Below are 23,927 nucleotides of genomic sequence, written 5' to 3'. Positions count from 1 at the left end.
TGGTTGCACATTTATTCACTCACGTAGTAAAGTGATAAGAGAAGTCATTGATAAGTAACTGAATCTGGACTATTTAAACCTCTAACATTCCTGCTGAAGCAGGGAAAAACCAGGGGATTCTCTGTTACATTCAGCAACTGTAAAAACAACAACTGGTTCCAGGAAAAATGGTGTAATATAAAGTCCTATTATATAGAGATGGGTGGGTGGTTCTGAACGTTTTTTAAGAGAGTACCAAAGAAGCAACACAGTTCACATGAATCCTACAGCATCATTAGAAATTAATCTGCAGCAAGGGAAGCTGTCGTACTTCTGCATTCACACGTGAAACTGCAATCAACAGAAAGGAGAAAGTCCTCCCCGTAAGAAAACTGAAGAGAAGCCTCCTTCTTTATACTGCTTGTTCCAACTTCTAAGACATTTTGCTAAAACTTTCCTGGCTGGTTAACACATACTATAAAAAGCCTCTGACTGTGTGTTCCCACCAGGGTAAATAATGTTTGGCGTGCGTCCCAAGCCACGTCAGATGGATGCACACACATGCGCACACACAGACTGCAGCCCCTGAAGAGCTGCTGAAGCAGCCTCCAGCACTAAAGCATTAACAACTGTTCTCAGTGCAGGAAAATACTGACATGAGCTCCCTAAAAACTTCAGTGTAGGAGGCCTGTCACTGCAAGCCAGGGACAAAGTGGGTGAGACTCTTCATTTGGCAAAGCTTTGCCACCTAACAGTTAAGCTTTATTTTACTAACATTTCACATCTGTGACATTACAGGCTATGACAAACATGGAACTGCTTTTCAAAACAGCATTATCCTTGAATCAGTTCCTGGCACAGCATCTGACCGCAGAACTGTGCCAGGGCACAGTGCCTGCCTCCCAGGGAAGGCAGAGCATTCCACCAAGCAGCCTGCACTCCAGTGTCACAGCTGAGGGCTCCAAGGCCAAATCAATCCTCCAAGTCATTCTTCCTTTCAATTGCAATCCAGCTGGGTCACCCAGAAATCAGAGGTTTGCAAGTCAGTCCTGTTATACTTCTCTCTCTCCAGACTAAAGCAGACATTTCCATTAGAGCACAGGATAAACCACACATATGTGTAGGCTTATGGATTGTGCAACTTCCATTAACACTCATTTTAAATATCATCTGAAGCATTTTTCTCCATCTCTTTCTTTTTTATGATAAAACCATAAAATAGGATGTTACATCAGTATGACAAGCCACTTCTAAAGGGAGGACTCCAGAAAGCATTTAAATCAAGGCAAGTCTTAACAGCAATGAGTTACCATAAACAGGGAGGTGTGACTGAGCACCAGTCTCAACCAAAGAACAAGATTTAACCCTGAGGGGCAAGGCAAAGCAATCCACACAAAAAGACTGAAACGTGGACAAAGAGCTAAAATAGCCCCCACAGCAGTTGCTTTTGGAATGACTGATTCGGTATCTAGTGGCAAAAAAAGGAGGCAAAACAGATCTAAGAAAAACCAATACATACGAGAAGTAATTTAACACTTTACAGAAAGACAGTTCTAGTGAATCGGCAGCTCTGCAGCAAGTGAGAATAAACACCCTATACAATACTCCAGTTCATAAAAAACTGACCTCTAGAACTTTTCCTTTCCTTTGCTTTGTAACAATCTAGGCAGACCACAAATCCACATTTTTGGCAGACCCAATGAATGTTAAATAATGTGGCTTCACATGCATCACACATCTCACGGACTCCTCTCACTGCTCTCTTCCATGCAATTTTGGCTGAAATACAAAATAAGCAGAATAAAAGGACTGAAATTTAAATGCAAAGCACAGAATGAATAGTCTTTATATATGCAGCATTCATAAGTTTCCCCCCAGACACAACTGGGGTTTGGGGGAGGAAAGTGATCCTTCATGAACAGGCCATCAAGAGTTGCCCTCTTAGTTCCATTACACAGCATCCCCTTCAATGCTACCTATTATCAACACATTATAAAGAAATAAGGCATTCAGAAAACACAGATTAAAGTAATACAGAAAATATATTGCTGCAAGCATTAAGAACTTTTTCAGCACACACTTTTAACCCATGCACTCATGAGGGTTTTTCACCTGACTGCCCATAGGACATGTCTGACCTAAAGGGCAACCAAACCAGTGAGCTGGACAGCTGAAGCTGGCAGAAGGGGAAGGAGGTGTCTGTTCAGGAGACCTGGCTAGTATGTGTTTTCTGCTCCACTTCCTCCTCATACAGCCTGGAATTAGCAGAACCACCAGCCTGTGCCCATCTGCTGTGGGCCAGAAGGATGGAGGGTTGCTTTGGTGGGGAGGCGACAGCGTTAGCACATGCTCTGCGGGGCCTATGCTGCTCCACTCCTCTCCCCCGTTCTGGGAAGGAGACACATCACAAACACCATTTGCTGGCAGCAGTCACTACCTGGCTCACCACAGGCCTTGGCTGGGAGCTGGCTGCTCTGGCTGGAGGCCAAGCTGGCAATGGAGGCTACTCCAAACCCAACAGGAGCCTGGCCCTGGCCTGGCACAGCCACCAGCGCAGGGAGGGGATCGGGCTGGCCCACTGAGGAAGGAACCCTTCCCAGCACGTCCTCCTACCAAACAGCCTAGGAAAACCCAAAAGCCAGGGGAAGAGAGCTGCACAAAGGGAAGCACTGGTCATCCAAGAAAAGCTGCAGAACACTTGAGAGCTTTGAGGGCTCCTTACCGTCTTTTTTCACCCAGGACATGGCTGTTTTCTCAGAGGTTACCAACTGACAAAATTTATCCCCTATGATATCTAGAATGTATTTAGAAGTTTCTAGGTCCAGTTCATCATCTTCATAGTTTTCATGTGTCCATAAACTCAGTGCTTCATCATCATACTGATCAGGAGAGGAGAAACCATCTATCCTAACCACTCCATTCTTACTAAAAGACAACCTAAAAATGAAAACAGATAGTTTGACTGCATGTATCATTATACTCTGTGATTTCCAATTTACTTGCTGCTTATACCTTACAACACAGAAGTTTTCTTTTTACCTTATCATCCTACATATTTTTTAAATTTTAAAATAAATTCTACTGATGAAAATAGTTTTAAAAGGATAAATAAGGAGCCATGAAAACTGAAATTAACCTTTTAGAAACTTTTTTCCATTCCATTCAACTCGTCCTCTCCCTCTAGCATTTATTACTCCTTTAAAATTGCAGACAAAGAAATTTCCTTTTTCTATTTTATTTTGTTCAAAGTTTGGTTCCACCCACTTTCCCTGCTCACTTTCAATCTTCAGAATGTCTGTGACAGCAGACATTGACTTACATTGACTCACTTTGACTTATATTTTATAGATTTTTGTATCCCACTGCTCTCATACTGAGAAAACATGGGTTCAAATTTAAATTTTTCTAGGCAGAACAAATCACCAATAGAAGTTAACATTTTTGTATGCACTAAACTCTGACCTTTCAAAGGCTTTCCTGTTACCCTACCCAGGGCTATTCTACTAACTCTGGCTATACTTAGCCTATTTTTAAGTGGTAACAATTAACCATTCCATCTTATCTGAAACAGGTAAGTCATTATACAGATGTGATTATAGCAGTTAAGGATTTTATGGCATCGAGACAGTCCTGAATTTAGAAGTATCAATAAAAACATTTAGATATGTACTCAAATGAGGAGGATGAAATTATCAACTTTCAGCTTCCAAAACAACAACTTCCAAAAGAAATGTAAACTTCTTTTGCAATTCAAGCCCTACTATCTAAACACAATGAAAATAATGAAACTGCTGTAAAATTTACCACAATATAATAAAAACATTCCATGTTTTTTTCTAAATGTTGGCAAACCTTTATGTTCCCTCCTTTATACCGGGGGAAGAAAATCAACTGAAATTCCAACTTTGCCAAATGTGGAAGCAAATAGTCATACAGAGAAGGTATTCAGAGTCCAACCTTGAAATGATTCCTATAGATCTACCAAGTCTTGTAACTGAAAATTCATTATAAGAAATTAAACCCCATTTAGGGAACAGTTTTTTGTCAAAACCAAGTTGGATTAATATTGACAGCACAATCCATACACAAATTTTATCCTTCTTTATCCTTCCTTGGTGCTTCTTGAACCCCAGGAAAATTTCTTCCTTGTGAGTTTTCCTTGATGGGCCATTAATTCCAAAAAAAGGAGGTCACAACTCCCCTCTGTCCTCAGAAAACTCCCAGAAAACCCTGAGCAATATTCCCACCATATACTGGCATAAGAACAATTACAAGTAAGTGCAACTCTGCGGTTGTACAACTTGTCCAGAAAAACTGAAGCCTGCCTTTTGAAAATCCCACTTCAAATGTCAGACACCTGTGTAATGGTGATGTGCTGTATTTTCTGCTTGCCTAAGGTACAGCAGGCAGATGTTCTGATGTCTTTGCTATAAAGCTTTTAAACAGCAATGAAGTCAATCCACAAAAGAAATGCAAATGTAAATACTGTTAAAATAGATGCTGCCTTTTATCAGGTAGACTGAGCCAGAAAAATCAGACATGCTTTCAAGTATGCCAGTCCTTTGTCAATATTATTTTTAAAAGCTGAAGCACCACATTACCAGGAAATTAGGCATACTTACCGTCGAAAGTAGTAAAATCTACAAAATACTGGTGAGTGAGTTGGTTCTTCTCCTTTCTTACTTCTTATTAACCTACATTCTCTGCATTTTTGCAAATTTGGTCCTATTTCAGAACAAGAATCATCCTGCAAAAAGGACTCTCCCGTTTGCTTCAGCTTCTTTACTTTGCGCCAGTCCTTCAACACTGAGCGAGGTATACCAGCTGCAAAAGGAAGGACAGTTTCAGATGAGGCACTGGCAACTGCTTCCTCACACATCACAGACAACATAGTCAGAGTTCAGCCTTTTTTCCTGGTACATTTGTTACCTGCAAAACGTATTTCATTTTTACTTCCACCTGCCTGCCTGTCAGTACCGAAGTTAAAATGCAAAGATACCAATAAAACTTACACAGGCAGGAGCACACTTAAGCAACTGCTAAGCTCCCAAGACACTACAGTTTTCCTTAGTTCGGTGTATCATTCCCCAGATATTCTACTAAAATCATCTTCGGAATCTCATTATGACAGAAAAACCAAATACATACAATACTGCAAGAAAGTTAGGTTTTTACTGTTTCTGAAGGTGTAGGCAAAAAGAGCCCCAGTTTAATGAATAAAAGCAGAGCTTAAAAAAAACCAACCTAAAACCAAATTCCAACTCCTTCAAAAATTTTTTTTTAAAGTTACAGAATAGCAGCTATATTCACAGAATCCATTTACACTCTGTCTAGTTGGTTGGCTTTGCAAGGCCGAGCTGTATAATTCTATTTTTGATACTGAAGTCAGCAGATCTGACACTGAGTAACATGAGGAGCAAGTCTATTGAGTAATAAGTGCAATTTTCACATACAGGTTTTGAAACTGAACCCTGTTGTCATTTAATCAAGCTTTCATTTTAGGGAGTCTTGAAAGTGGCACCACTCTTATCTGCAGACAGAGAGAATTATCTGTCATTTCATCTACCACTACTCTTGAAAGTTCATGTCCTGTAAACAGGGATCTGATGTAGGATGATAAAAGGGTCAGGGTGTTAACTTTGGACTTGGTACCTGGGTGCAGATTGGTGTTTTGCCAGAGATGACTTGTGCAAACTTTACAAGTGACAGACTGCCTATGCCTCAGTTCTTGGCCTAGAAACCACATTCCACACTCACCCAAGGCATGACAGTAACTGGATTAAAACCTGAAGAGTAAAAGGGGCACAAGTACAGGTTAACTAGTCCAAAACAATGTTTTCTGCCTTGGAAGCTGAGATCCTGGGTATCATCTGGTAGCTGCTAGACTTCAAGCTCTGTGGGTAGGCACTTGGAAGACCCCCAACACTTGCAGGGCTGTGAAAAGCCTTGCTTTGCAGGAGGGAGCTCACAGCCCAGAGCTCTGAGTGATCCGGCCAGCGCACGAGCTCCTGGGGGCTTTCCAAAACAGCATCAGCACAAAGCACTCTTCAACCCTGGCAGATGCACACACCACACATGCCGCAAAACTGCCACTGAAGCACAGTCAGCTACCTCCAGCCACCTCGAGAGAACCGAGGCACCTTATCTTTCCTGAAAGCTCCTCAAGGTTGACTATGAGTTTGCATAAAATCTTTGTGCAAAGTTCTTTATGAAAGAAAAATCTCTCTTGCAGAAATTTACCACAAAGAATCTTTTGCAACAGCAAAAAGGTCATAAGCACTTAACATGTTAAATATATGTATTTACAGTTTACTTTAAGAAGGGAAGCTGAAAAAGATTTTACAGGCATGTTTGTCTTGATTTTCCCTTTACTTGGGAGCAGAAAGAAAAAGTAGTACTATTACCACTGGACCAAATATCTAGAATACTTCAGATGGACTACAACACTTTCAGCAGCCAATACAATTCAGGGATCAAGTACTTTAAGGTACCAGAAGAGTAACTTTATACACCAGACAGTGAAAAGCCACAGAATGTAATTACAGGTAGTATTGCTCATTTTCTTGCTACCTGTACTTAAAAGGTCTTACAAGAAGTAATTTAATGGTGGACTCTCTAATACTTAACCAGACCAAAGACAAAGAAGAACACTTGGAGAAGAATAAATTGGGATAAAAATAATGCAAGTTTTTAAATAAAAACCCTTATGTTGGCAGACCAGTTTCTCTTTTCAGATTAATCTAGTTACAATCTGCTATACGTTACAGTATTACATTTAAATGGAAATTTGTATTTCCCTAAATTTTTTTATTTCTTAAACAAGGGGGATGTTAACACCATGTACTACACTTGCTAGTTAGGAGTGTGAAATTATTCTCCCTTAAACCTTTCATTAAATTAACCAAATCATAAGTGAGTGGCACCCGGCTCTCAAGGAACTGCCTCTGGCTTTCTGATCAAAGGATGAATTAGAGTTCAACAACAGAGAATCTTTCCCTCCAGCAGTGGTCTAAAAATAAATGCATCAGATCTTAAAATAAAAAAAAAAACCCCAACATATATATATATATATATATAACTCAATACAAGTGGCACAACTATATGCACCAGCCTGCTCGATTCTGATGGACAGCATAAACGAGATGGTTTAGTTGCTATTTTTAGGCCAAGAACCAGTTTGTTAACACAGATATACAAAATGGTTTATATCTTACACCAGGATATTTCAAATGGCCTCAAGACAGATAAATCAGGACCTACTCATTTACACAGACATGTTTTTTAGCTCTTTTCCCAGCTATGGTGCATGACAAACCCTCCAGGATTAACAGTGTTGGACTTCACACACTTCTGTGTCTTCCAAATCAGATTAATATACTCACTGCTGTTACTGCTGCTCTGTAACTTCAGCTTGCTTTTTTCTTTGGCGCTCCTGCTAAGAACACCATTTGGTTTCACTTCTTCCTCGGTATCACCCTTTTTTTTCTGCAAATCATTTTGTTTCTTTTTGTAAGTTGGCTTCGGCTGCCGTTTAGTCCTTTGCTCTGACTTGCTCTCGCTTTCATCAGAGTCACCACTTTCAGAGCCAGACTCGTACGTTCGTTTTCCTTTTCTCCTTGAGTGCTTATCTTCCTTCACAAACTTATCTGCCAAGATTTTGCTATCTATGTTATTTTGCAAATCATTTGATGTAGAAGCTATTAAATTGACAGTACACGGCTTAATAATTTCTGAAACACTGTTCCCTGAATCATCTTTTTTATTAGTGTTTTTATCTTCCTCTGAATGCCTTGTTAGCCAAGCCTTTTTCAGTTTAGTGTGGTAGTTTGGCTGACTCGTCTGGGAAGTTTGCCCACTGCCTACAGAGTTCGCTTTGTTTATTGTATTACAGACGATAGCACTGTCTGGGGAGAGAGAGGTTGAAAATGTCTGATTTTTCACAGAGTTGGACTCAGCCTCAGCGGCGTTGCTACTTTTAAACTGAGCTGCAGCCAACGCTGCCTTGTGCTTTTTCAAATGAACAAAGTCGGTAGAGGTGGAGAATCCCGAACTGGGCTGAGCAGCGCTGCCAGCAGCGGATGTAACCGGAGCTGCAGTGCTGACCTTGCACTCCTGGGGCTGCGCCGCCGCCTGGCCCTGGCCGGCCGCCCTCGGGGCCGCGCTCTCCAGCGGCGCGCAGGACACCGCGCTCGACACCGAGTCAGTCACTTCAGAGCTCCCCCGGCTCGACACGCTGGTCGTCATTGCTGCCGATGCAGTGACATCCGTTTTGGTGCTGCAGATGATAGTTGTGGTAGGAGTGACAGCACGAGGAACGCTGCCCTGCGAGACAGCTGCAAATTTCTTTTCATATTGTGTGCGAGCACTGTCTGAGTTCATATTTGGCAGTATGACTCTTCCAGTCTCCCTGGCTTCCGCTGTTTTCAGGCAATCTGCTAGATTTGTCACAGCTGAGGATCTCTCGCTAACTCGATCTTTGGAAGCAGACTGCATTACTGGTACATTCTCATATTTTGTGCTAGAAGGAGGACGCACAATAACAGATGCTGTAGCGGACTGTGACTTTCCACTCATTCTTTCAGTGTGCCAATCCATTTTTTCATTATTTGGGGCGTTATTAGACTTCCACATTTCTGATAAATTCTGTTCAGAAGTGCCCTTGTAAACAGTTTGGGCTTCCTTGGGCTCAGGTACTAAAGTTGGTGGTTTCTGCAACTCCTGTATTTTGCCACCACCAGCATTAACGGGTTGGACAGGGGTTAGAGTTGGAGGTGAAAGGCTGCTGTAGCTGCTCTCCTTCTTCTCCAGGTTCTGGTGCACAGGAGGGTGAAACACAGGGGCTCTATGCAAGGCAGGCATACTCCGGAGTGTATTTGAAGATGAGACTGACAACTGAGTAGGGCTCCTGCTGTCACTTCTGAAAGAATTTACAGAGTGAGACTGCACCGACTGTGAAAGCTGCTCAGGTATCTTGCTTGCAGAGCCTTCGCTTTCTGGTTGGTGCTTAATTAAAGGTGGCGGTTTTGAAAGGGAAGAAATGTAGGAGGGGAGAGCCTGGGGACTAGCTGCTGTTGAAGGACAATTAGTTTGCTTATCAACATATACACCTGAAGCTTCCTTTGATGGGTACGATCTTGGTGGCTCATTTACTACACTGTTAGACAAGGTAGTGAAATAGTTACTCTGTGGCAAATTCTGTGGAACTGAATGTTTCATTTTATACAGTTCTGACACAGAGCGTTCAGCATCTTTGTCGTATTTTGCTGAATGGCTTTTGGGACTTGAAGATAAGGATGTTACCCTGGAGTAGTTCTCTCTCTCTCCCTCCAGTGCCTTTATTTTAGCTGTAAAAGGAGCAACTTCAATACTTTCTTGGAGTATCCGTCTGTGTTCTTCTTTGTATTTGCTCAGTCGCTCCCCAGTCTCCTGTGGTGGCCTTGGCAGCTGGTTCAACACCGGATCTGCATAATGTCTGTGCATATGGCTCTCCTTTGCTGTCTGCGTTCTGCTCTGCTCCAGCTCACTCTTCACTGGCGCAGTGGTAACAGAACGCAAAGGTTCAGCAAAAGCTTTCCTCTCCAGTTCTCTGTTTGAAGAAAGGTTAAGCAAACACAGGTTAACCTGAATGTAGTACCATGTGCTAGACGGAAGACCTTTCTTCCCATGCCCTGAACCAAGTTATCTATTAACACAGAATAAACTTTCCTCTATATTAAGTACAATTTTCAGAAGTCGTCAAATGACTCACTAACTCAAGTACCACACCAAGTCAACAAAGCAACACAATGACAAGCCTGTGTCCCCCACCTTTATGAATAAACTAAAAGGATGCTAAAAGGCTACATCACTTGCAGAAATGTACCCTCACACACAGAGATCAACGGCACACTTACTCTTTGCGATGCTCCACGATGCTTTTGGACAAAGGCGGGCTGGAATGCGTTGTCAGCTTGAGAGGCCGAAGAGGATCTGCGCTGGACGGTCGCACAGGAATGTGACTCCGTAAACCAAGGCTGTCAGCTGAGGTCACTGGGGTAGGCTGGTGTAACCAGGGGCTGGGAGTATTCTGTTGACACCAACCAAAACAAAAAATAAAATCGGGTTTCAAAATAATCATGGGACCACAAGGGTAACTCTACTAAGTCCTACCAATGATCAAAGTAAAGTAATATATTTCAGTACCAAATCATAGACAGTAAATAAAATTTAACATTTTAAGTCACTTTTTTTGACCAACTAAATAAAATATGATTGTACTTCCTCTAGACTTTCAGCATACAAAGCAGTTTACACATTTCAGAAGCATTCTTAGAACCATTTAATTTCCAAGTACTCAGGATGAGCAGTTAATTCCAGAACAGCATCTCAAACTCATCAAAATTAACAAACCATTGACTACCTGACAACACTTTTATATTCAGTTACTAGTAAAAAGACCATTACCTCTTCAAAGAATTGCATTAAGTATTTCTTTAGAAATACAACTATGGCTTGATATTTCTAGAAGCAATTTTATCTTCAGCCTTATGACAAATCTCAATAAAAGGGATGTAAGTATCTCTTTCCTGGATTGTTCCTCTCCTGCCCCAACCAAATGATTAAGTATGATAATCCTAATTAATCTGCTTTATTTAGTCAGGCATTTTTATTTGGTTTTATCATCATCATCACGCTATTAAAGCCATAAATGTACACACTTGCCATACTGTGCAGCATGGCAAAGAGACAGACCAATTTTATGCTGTGTTCCTAAACACTCCAAAGGTGGGCCTCCTTGTTCAGACACAGTGGTAAATCTTAATCTATGAAACTACCTTCTAATCTACTACTTTGTTAAGTTTCTATTTTCCTATCTTTATGAAACTTGTGTAACAGCCGGCAGAAAAGACCAGGAGCAGCTCTCTTTCTCCTCTTGCCCTCTCTTTCTCTCTCTCCTCTGCTTAGGAGACCTGCTTACAAGAAGTGCACACAGCAGAGTGGAAAAGCAGGACACCTGTTAAGTGGGGCTCAAGTGCTGGGGACAAGCCAAGAAGGGACTGGGGACAAGAGTGAGGTTTTGTGCACACCCCAAAGCCTCGTGGTGCTTGTTCATCCCTACCTACCTCCTTCCCCTCCCTACACGCCTCACCAGTCCATCCCTATCCTTCTCCTCAGACTTGGCAACTCCAGTTGGGAACTGCTGAAGCAGAAGGGGAGCCAAGAGCTCTCACGACACATGCACACAGCACAGAATAGATCTGCAGGTGCTACAACTTTGAAGTTATGATTTCAGTGTTTTTGAATATTTAAAGCAGCCACTTGGGTTTGTGCTCACAGTTTTAGTGCGCACGTTTCCTCGGCCAGGAGTTCCCACGCTGTGGTGAGTTCCCACGAACAGCCTGTAAGCTGTATTAAAGCATTATGCAAAGAAGGCCTGTCACCTTCTCCCTAGAGGAGCTGGGGAACATCTGCCTGAGCACCAAGCATTGCTCAAACAGCTTCCTGACTCCACCTGCACCATCTACTGCCCAGCCCAAACATGGGAGCTGCCAAAGCCCAAGGACAGCAGGGAAAGGTGGGACTGGGGCACGCTTCCTTCAGCTCAGAGACAAGGCTCAGGCCTGAGCCAAGGGTGGATGCTGCTGCTGGCTCTTACAGCTGAAACACAGATCCCTTTCTGTGATTGTGGCATCCATGCAAACCGACCTTGGAAACGCCCATTCTGGGTTTCTAAGATCTATTTAAAAAAGGCCTCCAGTGCAAGAGCCAGAAGACAAGTCACCACAAGACAATTGCCACATATCAACATAATTAAAAAGCTACGTGCCTCAGTATGCAGGGCTGCATTCTTCAGGCAGCCAAAGTGAAAACAACGTCTATCTTAAGTTCTTTTAGAATGGACTTCTGTATAGGGTGGAGCAGGCAGCAACACGAAAAGATAAATCCAACTATCTTCTTCTCTTAGGCTTTTCTTCACTGCTACATTTTGATTTTATCACATTTTACATCAAACTCACTTCACATTACAAGGCCAACTCAAACTGACTGTTTTGGGAAAGACTTAGCCACAATGGTTTGGCTTGTTTTTAAGAATGAATCTGGGGAGGAACAGCCTTCCCCATGATGAAAAAAAAAAGAAAAATAATCTAACCATTCATAAGGCCAAGCTTTGACACAAAGGCTTATAATTCGGGAGAAGGACCACTGTCAATGACATGCCTTTTGTGGTCCCTGTGAAAATCTGCCCAAATTAGGCCAAGTTGAAAGCCTCTAAAGATCAGTATGCACATGCTCAGTGGTGGTTTAACTCAAGCTGGCAGTAAAGCTCTCCAAAGTTTCTGTCTGCACTACACACACTTCATCTTAGGCTATTCCTCTGAGGTGCCTGCAATGAGCATGCCATATCCCAAGCCTTCAGGAGCTAAGAAAACCTTTCCTGTAATTGCCACGTCTGCCTGCCAAACCCCACCACCACACTGGGCACTAGGCTGAAAAACACAAACCACTTCTTCTGAGACTGCAGTGGTTACACTCAGCAGAAAGACAGAGGAATCACCCTGACTTGAATACAGACAAGTGGAAAGCAGATGGGAAGGCAGAGATGTGTGTCAACAGAAACAGAAGGGGAGAAAATGACTCTCTGAGAAAGGGTACACAGATAGGTGTAAAGACAAGAGAAATGGGTGTACAGCATGCATGAAACATTAAGAAACACAAGAGTATTTCTCTCCAGAACTTCCCATTGGATTTAGTACTCCTTCCTTCTCTATCTTTCACCATTATTGAGTGAGCATGTGTGAAATTTCACTATGAAGATGACTGTCTCACCTCTCCTAGCATTTCACTTACACAATGGACACAGTTTCAGGCAGCAAATATTTACCCTGTGAACCTGAGTTCCCAAACATGGTGGCTGACCTCACCCTTAGTCATAAATTAAAATCAAACATTTAATCTTTCTTTAGAATTCTTAGGAAATCAAGGTCTGGAAAAACGCCCTACACACATCCACCATGAGACAGTGGTTACTGCTGTAGGTCCATTCCTAGTTCTCTCCCTACTCAAAAACCCCACCATCACAATATTACTCAGTGTGACACAAACTACCACGTGTGTACCTAGGAAATCAGTGGGAGACACCAGGCCCAGCTGAATACATCATTAAGAAAGGATCTTAACTTACCCTTCTCAAGGAAGCCTCCGCGTTAACAGGAGTTTCTGGGTGGACCCATTTGGAGGAGGGCAGACCGAGTCCTGAGTAAGCATGTGTTCCATTTGGATACTGCCAAATAATTGGATAAAGCCCTAGCTGATTATAGGAAGCAGAAGGATGAGCTTGTCCGAGAAGATGTGGAGACTGGTGTTGTAACATCTGTTGCTGCTGCTGGTGTGCTAATGCCAAATGGCTTAAGCTGCTAGCATGAGCAGTCTCTAGTCGCGGGTGGGCACCCAGCAAGGAGGCAGCAGGCACTCCGGGCAACACTGCGGGAAGTAGATGAGGGTGATGAACAGAATGGTGGGATGCGCTGCTAAGGGGGTGAGTGTTAATAGCAGACAAGGGAGCCTGAGCTGAAGACCCAGCGAGCAGATGGGATGAACCAGTTAATGCAGGATGATGTGCATTTGGATTTAAACAGGTTCGGTGGGATGAGGAATGCAGAGGATAATTATGCTGATGCAAGTAAGGTGAAATGTGATTAGTTCCTGTTTCTTGTCCAATCAGAGTGGGGTCCCTGTATACTGTGAAATGTTCATTCTTGTCAATGATAAGAGGACTCTTAGTAGCTTCTAGAGCACTAACTCTAGCTGGAACTGGATGAAAACTAGACCTAGGCAAATCATGATCAGTTTTATTGGCTGACCTTGTTAATCCAGTAGCATGGCTGTTTTGGGAACTAACCTTCGACTTCACAGTATCAGAAGATTGGGTGAATTTAGGCTTAACATCAGGTGACTTTGTTTTAGGATGATCAACTGAAGCACTAGATTTTGACTTCACAGAATCGGGGACTGGACTTTGTTTACGCAGTTTACTCTCTTCTGCTAGAGAAGCTACATTTAACGAAGACATATATGAGCCATACTGCACTTTTTCAGAATTTAAGTGTTCATTTACTGGTAATGTTTTTACAACCCCAGGTTGTATCAAATCCGTTTTACCAACATTGCTAACCCAACTTTGATCAGCTTCCTGTTTTCTGGCGTCAAGGAAATTTGCATTTGCAAATTGCTGCTTTAAATCACTGCTGTGAGATTCTATTTTCTGAACTGTTTGCAAACCAAAGGTACTTGCAGCATTATCTTGGTTCTCCTTTTCAGAGTTGTTTTTATTAGTAACATCAACAACACACTTAGGAGTAGGAGGTCTGGGTAAAAACTGCTCATTTTTTAACTCCACAGTATGATGTTTTTCTGCATTACACTCTTGAACAGGTGGATCCATGGCGTTCTGCTCATAAAGTGTTGGCTGCTCTGCTGCATGAAGTGAAGATTTTTCCTGATGATCCAAGACTGATGACTTCAGTCTTTCTGTCTCTTCATGGTTTTTATCCTGCTGCACTTCATCCCATGGAGACTGTCTATCTGTTAGTGTTTGTTCTACTCCCTCAGTAGTTTGGGATTTTCCTTCTTCTCCATTTATCTTTGAAGAGTTCTTGCTTTTTAACTCATTTTCTGAATTTTGCTCCGAGGATGAATCTGTTAATCTTTTATTTGAAATCTCCGAGTCACTGCTCTCAGAATAATCTGAGATGTTGTCTGTCCGCAGTCTCTTCACATTTAGTTTTTTTTCATCTTCTTCAGGTTTTCTTCTTTTACTAAGAAAGTGTTTATTTTTGGTTTTGGGGTTTTCTGCAAAAGATAAAAACACATCTATCAGATTATCAGTCTAATACAGTTTTAGGAAGCTCTCCTACCCTTTTCCATTAACCACTTTTACCTCCTCGACCTATATAATCATATCTTTCATCTTTCATCTTCTCTTCATCAGGCATGCTGCTATCAGAGCCTTTCCTCTTATTTGGCCGAGTATTCCTCTGTTGCTGGTGAGAATTCTGTCTTGGTGCTGCAGCTTGGGAATTCATTGCTGGTCTGGGACTATTTGCCTGTGCACGTGTATAATGACCCTAAAAATAATTTGTTATTAATTAACTTAAATGCAATGTTAATTAGTATCTTTAAACATGTATTTTTAACATTTGCAATATATGAAAATACTTAGGTAAAAAGATAAATGTATCTACGTGAACTGTGTTGCTGTTCTGGTTGGAACGAGACCGTCGGCGCGAAGTGATGCCAATATTTTCACCTTTCAACAAAGAGTGAACAACATCATCTAGAAAGGTCATCTGAACCATAGAAGGATCAACATTCTGAGGTTCTAACACCTGGTTTATGTAAAAAAAAAAAGAAAAAAGAAAAAAAGAGAAGAGAGAAAATAACAATCCACAGATGTTCAGACAATGCCTAATCTGTATTTTCTGTACCAGTGTTCACCAGTCTGTGTGCTAAAGACTAATCAGAGAAAAGCCTACTTAATCCTGACAAGCAGAACTGACATATGACACAACAAATGCTGGGAACAGTGTCAAACCAAAGCAAATGTGTCTTTACATGCCATTGTAAAAATAACTTTTTTTTTTTTTAAAAGCGAAAAACAGCCCACCACTCATTCCCTCCCCCTTCACTAACCTGCAAATTTGAGAGTTAACAAGCTATTCATAGAATAACCCCAAGTAGTAATTACAATACACAAATATTTTATAAAATTTAATATACTATAAATTATACTGCAGAAGCACATTACAGTACTGCTTTCAACAGAAGCAAAACTGCCACCAGAACCAAAATGACTGGAAAGAACAACTCTAGAACTGCTAAACATTATTAGTGAGAAATACTTCATAAAGTAGGAAATGCTAACCATATCTTCAAAGGACATGGCACAAAGTGAAAAAAGTAACATTTGAGAAATACTAATTTGAGCAAATTAAGGGAAAGAACTTATCTGAGAAATAGACTAGTCTTAAATTTTTATTGTCACACATGGTTTTGTCAGTCATTTCAAGGCAGATGGGTCATTCACTCTATTACTGTTGAGTCATCACCCTACTCTCCTGAAATAGAATTCATTACTGCCATTAAAAATACCAGTATTAACTCTTTCTGCAACATCAAATTCTGTAATAAAACTAAAACCTACTGCAGCAAATATAAATTGGGGCTGCAGTAAATGCTTAATTCAATAAATTGCAGAAAGTGACTATTTCAATTGCTTGGAAAAGGTAATCATTACTGCAGTGCTGAAAGATTTCATTCTTGGGAAAAGAAATTCTCAACAGAGCAGACAGGGAAGACCAGTTCTTCAAACTGGATTGCTTTACTTCAAAGACTTCAACAGTCAAAGAGCAACAGCAGAACAAACTGTAGGACTGGTATTAATCATACCACTGCACAAATATTCAGCTTCAGGAGGATTTAACTGATAGCCAATACAGTTGTGCTGTAGTTTCAGTGCAGTGATACCCTCAGCCTGCTGGAATTGAACCAACTTGGTGTGATCCTGAGTGCTGCCGACAAAAATTAGAACCTCTCGAGGCACAGCTTACTTGCAGCTTTTTTGTGAGTATCATCCATCAACTCACCTGGTCATTCATAACCACCATAGTGCGGGTGAAGAGATCATGGTGAGTAATGATGCCAGTGAACCACTGGGTGGCAGAATCCTGTCTGTACACTCTCACCCTATAACCATTTAAGGAGTACGGACCTTTGGAAGGGGAAGAAATAAAAAAGCCATTGAGGAATGCAGAAAAAAAAAAAAGGAAAAAAAGGCATACATGAATTTTCCTACTTTTTTTTAAAGCTTCACAGCAAATATATAGTGCACATGGCATGGACAGCTAACCACAGATTCAGGAAGACATTTTGAAATGCAAATGATCCATGTAAGTATGCTTTAAGGTTAATTCAGCTAACATTTTCAACATTCTTATCTAACTAAATCTTTCTGCAACCATGATGACACATGATGGGAAAATTCCTGCCTACGAACAGCAACCACAGAAAAGTAATCTGAAAGGCTAGAAAGTGGCAGCAGCAGGTTATACAGAAGCCATCTAACAGGCTAGTCACATGCCCAGCTGCTTTGCTGGCTAAAAGATTTACATCTTGGTGGTTAGGCTCTGCATCTGCCAAGTCTTTCCCATAAGTGACCACAGAGTTTCTCTCTATTACAACAAGCAGAAAGGCAGTGGAATGATCCCGTGATTGCTCTAGCCACACAGAACATTCAAGCATACACACACTATGAACACTTCAGGTCCTGTTTTCAGACATACCAAATCCAAAGAAACCTCACATATTTTGCAAAGCTCAGTATAATTCACCTCCAAAAGCCCATGAGGATGGGGAGCTATTGTGATACAGTACCTATTTTACAGTTTGTTTCAAGACCCAGAAATCAAGACTTGACAGTTTTATTAAGGTTCAATGTCTTACTTGATCACTGGAACTTTTAAGTTTCACTGCACTTGGTGTTTATATGGCATTTTGTATAAGCAAGCAACACTGCCACCAAGCTCAGTTCCAACTGTGTGGGCTTCGCTACTTCTGCAATCAAACCCCAGTCAGGCAAACAGGAAGGGAGGAAAAACCAGTCAGTGACAATCTACAAACAGCCTAACTTAGGTGATTTAAGACTGCTCAGTTGCTGAACCACACAAGCAAGGCCAGAATTTCCCTGTCTTTCCTAAAGATCAGTTTTTCCAAGCCCCGCCCAATATATTAAGCAAGCTCAAACATCTGCAGCAAACAGGCCAGGGACCTCACAGGTGACAGCTTTCTCTAGTAAAAAATATCCAGGATCACACAACGGGGCCTACTATCCCCTCTGCATGTGACAGTGTGCTACTGCAAGGACTGTTTTTAATGTCAACATTTGACCGATCAAGAGAAGTGCAAAACCGGTGATTATTCAGTAATTTCCAAGTAGTCTCTTGAAATACTTTCTGCATAGGACGATATAATTTTTAAAAACAGATGGGAAGACTGTTTTTAAAACACCACACCACAGCAGCCTTCTTACCCCCATCCACATCATTCATGGCACAAATGAAACACTGAGACCTCCTGAACCCCCTGAGCTACCTGAACTGGTGCCTGGAGTGTGTTTTCAGCAGCACAGACAAGGGCCAGAAGAGCGCCAGCACAGGCACTGCCAATCACAGGTACATATGGGCAGAAAAGGAGGAAGAACCTACAAACTTATGTCTCACATTTCTGGTCTTGGACCAGACAGGGTTCCCATGGGGACACATTTCCTGATGGCTTCTCTCCAACCCTTACTCCATATGACCCTGCAGAACGCCTCCAGCTCAGCTCCCACACTTCTGACTGCCTGACCCATCCACATTCTCACATCTTGAACTTTTAAGGGCTGTCCCAAAGCTCTGCCTTTTTCAGACAGTCTCAGTAAAATTCTGTCTGTGTCTCTTTGTGTAAATTTGCCATTCCTACTTTCCTATCCAATCTCCTCCTCTCTTGCATCCTACTGCTAACTGCACAATGATTTTCAGTCTCTTGCATAAGCAGAATCAGCATCTCCCCAGCTTCTTGTCTCATTTTAGCACTACTGTGACTCCAGGCCACTAGCTTTTAAGTCCTTTCCCTCAGTCTTCTCAGCTTACAAGCTCCATACTTCCTTCTCCAACAGCTTCCAGCTTCTCCCATACTCCCCTACATTGACCCAGTGCCAATTTCTTTCTTCTTACTCCTTGTTCCAATCTGTGTCCATCCTTCATTCCAGCTGTTACCCTATCTATTTTTAAAAGAGAGTTTATCTACCTTCAAAAACAGTGGGTTGGGTTTTTTCCTTACATGCTGATGGGATGACAGGAAAAAGTAGAAAGACTGAACTGCAGTCACACAACACAGACCAGCTCAGCTCCAGCCCAGCCCAGCCACAAGCAGCCATTACAGGAAAAGTCTGGCTTTGTCTCCAGTCCCTGGCTGAATCACTCCAGCTACACATTGTTGAAACAGCCTGTGCACTACTATGAGAAAATATATTCAGAGCTGAAGCACACTTGGTGTTTCAAGAGGATCATTACACATGCAGCCTGAGATTATAATGATAAAAAAAACTAATCGGAAGAAAGAAATCAAATATTTTAATTGTTAAAAATCAAAGACACTTTACTATGTTCCTTGGACTGGTTTTATTTGTCCCAAAAGCTTTCAACTTGGCCAAGTTTGGGAGGAGTTTCATTTTTTATTAAACAAGGAACAAACTACTTTCCTGCCAAAGCTACAATCTCTATTGCAAAGCATGCTGCTGTGACTGCCGCCCAAAGGAGAAGTTAAACGGGCCAATTTTTTTCTTTAGTCTTATTCTTGTAAATAATTGGACTGGTTTGGACTAAAATTCTCCCTCCTGAAATTGGCATGTTTCTTTCCAAATATTTGGAACCAGATTTTAATGTTTCTATCCAACCCTCCTCTTTCTTCAGATAAACTGTGTTTTAACTGCAAAAGTCAAAGCAGAAAATACTAAGTTATGGTATGAAGGTTTCAGCAGCACAGAAAACAGGGAAAAGTCTGGATACTAAAAATATTGTAGAGGATGAAGTACAAGAATGTGATAATAACCTTAACAGATGCATCTAGACAAGGCAGAGGCAAAAACGTAGCTTAAATTGCAGGGAGCAAGAAAATGGAGGCGGTGAAGCAAACCAGAGAAGAGAGGAGGAGAAAAGGAAGAGAACATGACCAGATTACAGCAGCTAGCATTGTCAGACAGCCATCTGTAAGCCACTGGAAGGTTCGTGCCAACGCAAAGTCTGCGTGAGCAGGAGCAGATTCTGGGCAGGGAGAATGTGACAGCAGTCTCTGCTGGCTGACCACCTTCCCATGGGGCTGAGGCCAAGGCCCCAGCGAGGAGACGTGTCTCCTCAGGTCACACATCACATCAGAGGAGCAAGTGGATCTAAAGCTTCTCCTCAGATGAGGACAACTAGCCTTCAAAGACATTGGCATGAGATTCATCTTATCATCTATACTACTGTTCATTTGTGCACTTCTAAGCACAGAAACCTCTGAGAATCTGTATCTATGAAGACATTCTCCCTGGAATGACGGGAGAGAGTTGTGTGGGAGATGGGCTGGCAGTCTCATTTAGATGACTATTTCAATACTGCCGGAGCTTTGCTCAACTACTGATTCTGTACCAATGTACACAGAGACTTTTACAATAATCTTACTGTCCTTACTCTAATGAAATACAATAAACAAGCTCAATTTCAGTTTCCTTTTCATATAACCCTGATTTGATTTTGCATCACCTCTCAACCCAGTTTTATCAACAAATTTTATCAACAGACTATTAACTTGTATTGCATCTGATGATACCAAAAGTAAAATCTAAAATGACTAACACCAACATGCCAACTTACTATCTAAACAATTCCACGTGTCCATTTTTTCAGCATCCTTTTTTCTGTGGCTCATAAGAATCAGGTCTCGTCAAATGAGAAACTCCACAGAAGGAAAGACACAAGTTTTTTACTCTAAGTTCAGTATTATACTTACCATATTCTTTTAGTCTTCTGATCTTGGTTTTATCAAAGAGACTAGACAGCAAGGAAACCTCAGAGCCATCCTTAAAATATCTGATTATTTACAGCTTCCCTCCTAATCTTCATTTACAAAATGACTGCTTAAGCATTTTGTTCTGAAACTTCTTTCCTGGGGATTTTAGCCCAGACCCACAGAGGTTGGTTTCTGCCTCCTAGTAATAGGAACTCCTCTGCAGAGCTTCCTGAAACTTAATGAATACGCTGCAAATGCATACAGTATTTTTACTATCAGCAAGATGGCACCAAAATAATTTCTTCAAATTCATAGTAGTTTTCTTGTAACTTGTATCTACAGTGTAAATATTATTGCACACAACTTCTTCTGCAACCTCCCAACATTAGAATTGAGTTACAAATTGTAACTGATTTGAAAGCAACTTTTCATTCAGGGATAAGAGCGTGGGGCGGGGATCTGAAAGTGTTCTTCACCTGTGACAGAACTGTGAAGAACTACAGGCACAGACAGGTATCTGAGAAATTATCACACGTAACAGTAACACTAACAGAGCACAGAACAGTTTTAAACATGCCAAAATGTGTGTGGAGGCCATTCATAGACACTTATTTTCACAACAAACTTTATAAAATATCTACATTCAGACTAATGATATTCAGCTTTTGCTGTAATCACTAAAACATCAAACAAGTTAAGAACAGTCTGAAGCAAACACCAACAGCTTCTTACAGTCTTGTTTCCTTGTATTAACAAATACTTCCAAAGAATAACTTCCAAGTTAAAAAAATATATTCTCCATTATATCACAAATGCTATGGGACAAGTCCCACACAAGTAATGGCCTTAAACTAGCTAACACAGAATATAAATAACACAATTTCCCACATAATTACCTTGCATAAAAATCTCCTGAACCTTTTGTTCCTTTACCCAGGCTTTTACCTCCTCATGTAACTGCGGGTTATCCCTGAGAACTGGGTTTAGACTGTCTACGTCGTCCTAAAGTAGAGATTAAAAAAAGAACCATATGTTATGTTTACTTGTAACATTTTTGTTTATTTTCCTAGATGTATTTTAAAATACAATATTAAGTTGTTAGATGCTAATTTTACTGATTGCCTACAAATCCCTGTACTATTTTTAGAGAAAACTTAAAAGCATAACATAGTGCTAGAAGTATTTCATGGGAACACAGTATGTCAGATCCCACATGTGGCCAGACTTGTAAGCTATTAATAGGATCACACTTTCATACTGTCTTACTACAAGCTAAAAAGGCCCTCTAAAGACTTAGGTGCTCACAGGTATGCACAAAGAATTGTTTAAATAATTACTAAATTTTGTTTTTAAAAAATTCTGGTTTCCATATCTGTAAAATGTAATCATATGGACACGTTGAGCATAAACACAGATATCAAACCTACAAATGTAACACATAAGCAGTATTTTAGGAGAAACAAGCATTCTGAGATAAACACCATTGCTGATTTTCAAATATGTTGGCCTTTGTTAATTGGGTAGTTTCAAAAAAGACATGTTTTAATTTTTATTACAATGAGTTCTCCTGGAAAAGACTATTTTCCAGTATTTGGTAGGATATCATCTGGGAAATTAAGACATATTCAGCGGCTCCTTCTAACAGAAAAAAAAATTGGGCACAGAATCTGGTTCATAACCTTGCAAGCATGGCTTAAGAATCACCATTCATCTCTGGACTCCTAGAACACCTATTTCTCTATTTCAGAGCAAACTTGCTATTTCTGTCTTTGAGGCTGTGGCAGAAAAATAAAGCCTGTTGGCTTCTCATGCTGAAGATGGCCTTGGAAACCCATGAGCAGCAGCAACATTCATTTATAGCAAGAGAACTTCAGACAGCTAAAATAATGAGTGCAATTCTCCACATACAAAATGTAGAATGCTTTATCAGTACTGCAGCAGAGATAAAGCAATTTCTTTCCTTGATCTCCAGCAAGTTCCTTGATGTTTCTCAATTTATTATGAAGAGCTCCAGCCACAGAACACAAAGATACAAGTAACATCCAGTGAATCGTGCATTGCTGCCAGGCCCTCCAGTGACACAAGCAATTTCCCTCTATTCATCTGGATGAGATTACTCCTGCTAACCCACTGATCACAGGATATCTATTTCCAATTCAAAATTCACTTCCTGACACTTGGAGATTTGCTGTGCTCCACTATGGAGAATGCATCAACGCTTTGGTTATTACAGAAAATTGCTGCTCTCTATCCTTATGCTTCTACAAAGGATATGGTCTTGGATTGAAGAAATGGTCAAGATGACCATTTTAATACATGTAAATTGGAACAAAGTGAAAGTGCAGGAAGATCAACCGGACCTCTACCACAACGTTCAAAACACCAACCAGATAAGTATGCTGCTAGCATTACCAGAGGCACAAGAGGGTCATAACTAAAATTTATTCAAGGATAGCCTCTCCCAAAGCAGTTTAAAAAAGAGTACTGGCTATTTTGCCTACATGTGCAAATCCATTTGTGCAATGATCCTACATACAGAAAAAACATCACCACCACTGGGAAGAGGGAATTATTTGTCAGGGGAACACAACAGATTCTGAAACTGGAGTCAAGTGATGATCAATCATCTGTCCTCCTTCCCATGAGCTGTCTTTCACAGCAGCTGCAAGAGACTCCTGCACCAAAACTTTCCCCACTCAGATGCACATGCACTGGATCTAAGCAACAGACTGAGGACTGCAATACTGAGTTTGGCTGACCTACACATGTAGTTCATGTGCAGCTCTTGGACATGATGAGTAATCACTTCAGTTGCATCTAAGAAAATTTGTATGCTCATTTGGAGATTATACACATTGATTAAGTACCATGAAATCAAACCTGTTACTCTTAACATTATACTATTTTTATGAGTTCTTTACACAAAGTTTTTGAGTCTCTATGTCATCAAAAGCCACTTTTGATTTGTTTCCTGAAGGCAACACACACTGGTGCTTTTATTTTTTTTTTAGATTTCACATCCTTCCTAAGCATCCTGGCCTTCTCTGAACTTGACACTGAAGATACTGTCCATCCTACATATAGTACATCTGAACCTCTACCGCCTGTTCAGATGCATGACATTAGCATGCTTGGCTGAGAGTGCTCCCTGTGAACACACAGAAAAGGAGGCTGCAAAGTCCATTTTGTATTTATCTCCTCACCCTTGGAGAAAGATGAGCTCAAAGATAAGCTACAAAAGTTAGGTCAAAGACCTATTACACAAACTGCATGCAGGTGTGACTTGTATTATGTGGATGATATCAAAGAGAGCCCAGAGTTTCTAAAGATACACACAACACACATTTAACACATCAATCACAGAGTAGGGGGGGAGATACTAA

General features: G+C 41.0%; 1 protein-coding gene across 7 annotated transcripts in view; it reads right to left on the bottom strand.

Annotated features, from left to right (window-relative positions):
* JMJD1C (jumonji domain containing 1C) overlaps positions 1-23,927 on the bottom strand; it is a 159,603-nt gene that overhangs the window by 17,729 nt on the left and 117,947 nt on the right. For 5 of the 7 annotated variants that reach the window (XM_084210621.1, XM_084210622.1, XM_084210623.1 and 2 more), the window contains 10 exons: positions 21,441-21,546; positions 16,602-16,726; positions 15,201-15,344; positions 14,897-15,083; positions 13,142-14,808; positions 9,873-10,045; positions 7,362-9,565; positions 4,602-4,803; positions 2,702-2,916; positions 1,606-1,758 (listed from right to left, as the gene is read on the bottom strand). In XM_084210621.1, coding sequence (XP_084066747.1) covers positions 1,606-1,758; positions 2,702-2,916; positions 4,602-4,803; positions 7,362-9,565; positions 9,873-10,045; positions 13,142-14,808; positions 14,897-15,083; positions 15,201-15,344; positions 16,602-16,726; positions 21,441-21,546 — 5,176 coding nt within the window. The remainder of the gene's footprint in view (positions 1-1,605; positions 1,759-2,701; positions 2,917-4,601; positions 4,804-7,361; positions 9,566-9,872; positions 10,046-13,141; positions 14,809-14,896; positions 15,084-15,200; positions 15,345-16,601; positions 16,727-21,440; positions 21,547-23,927) is intronic. The other 2 variants (XM_084210625.1, XM_084210627.1) reach the window with 2 other exon arrangements.

The sequence above is a fragment of the Fringilla coelebs genome (assembly GCF_963513975.1).
Source record: "Fringilla coelebs genome assembly, chromosome: 8".
Classification (NCBI taxonomy): domain Eukaryota; kingdom Metazoa; phylum Chordata; class Aves; order Passeriformes; family Fringillidae; genus Fringilla; species Fringilla coelebs.
The sequence above is the reverse complement of the archived record's forward strand: the minus strand, read 5'-3'. Positions and strand labels throughout refer to the sequence as shown.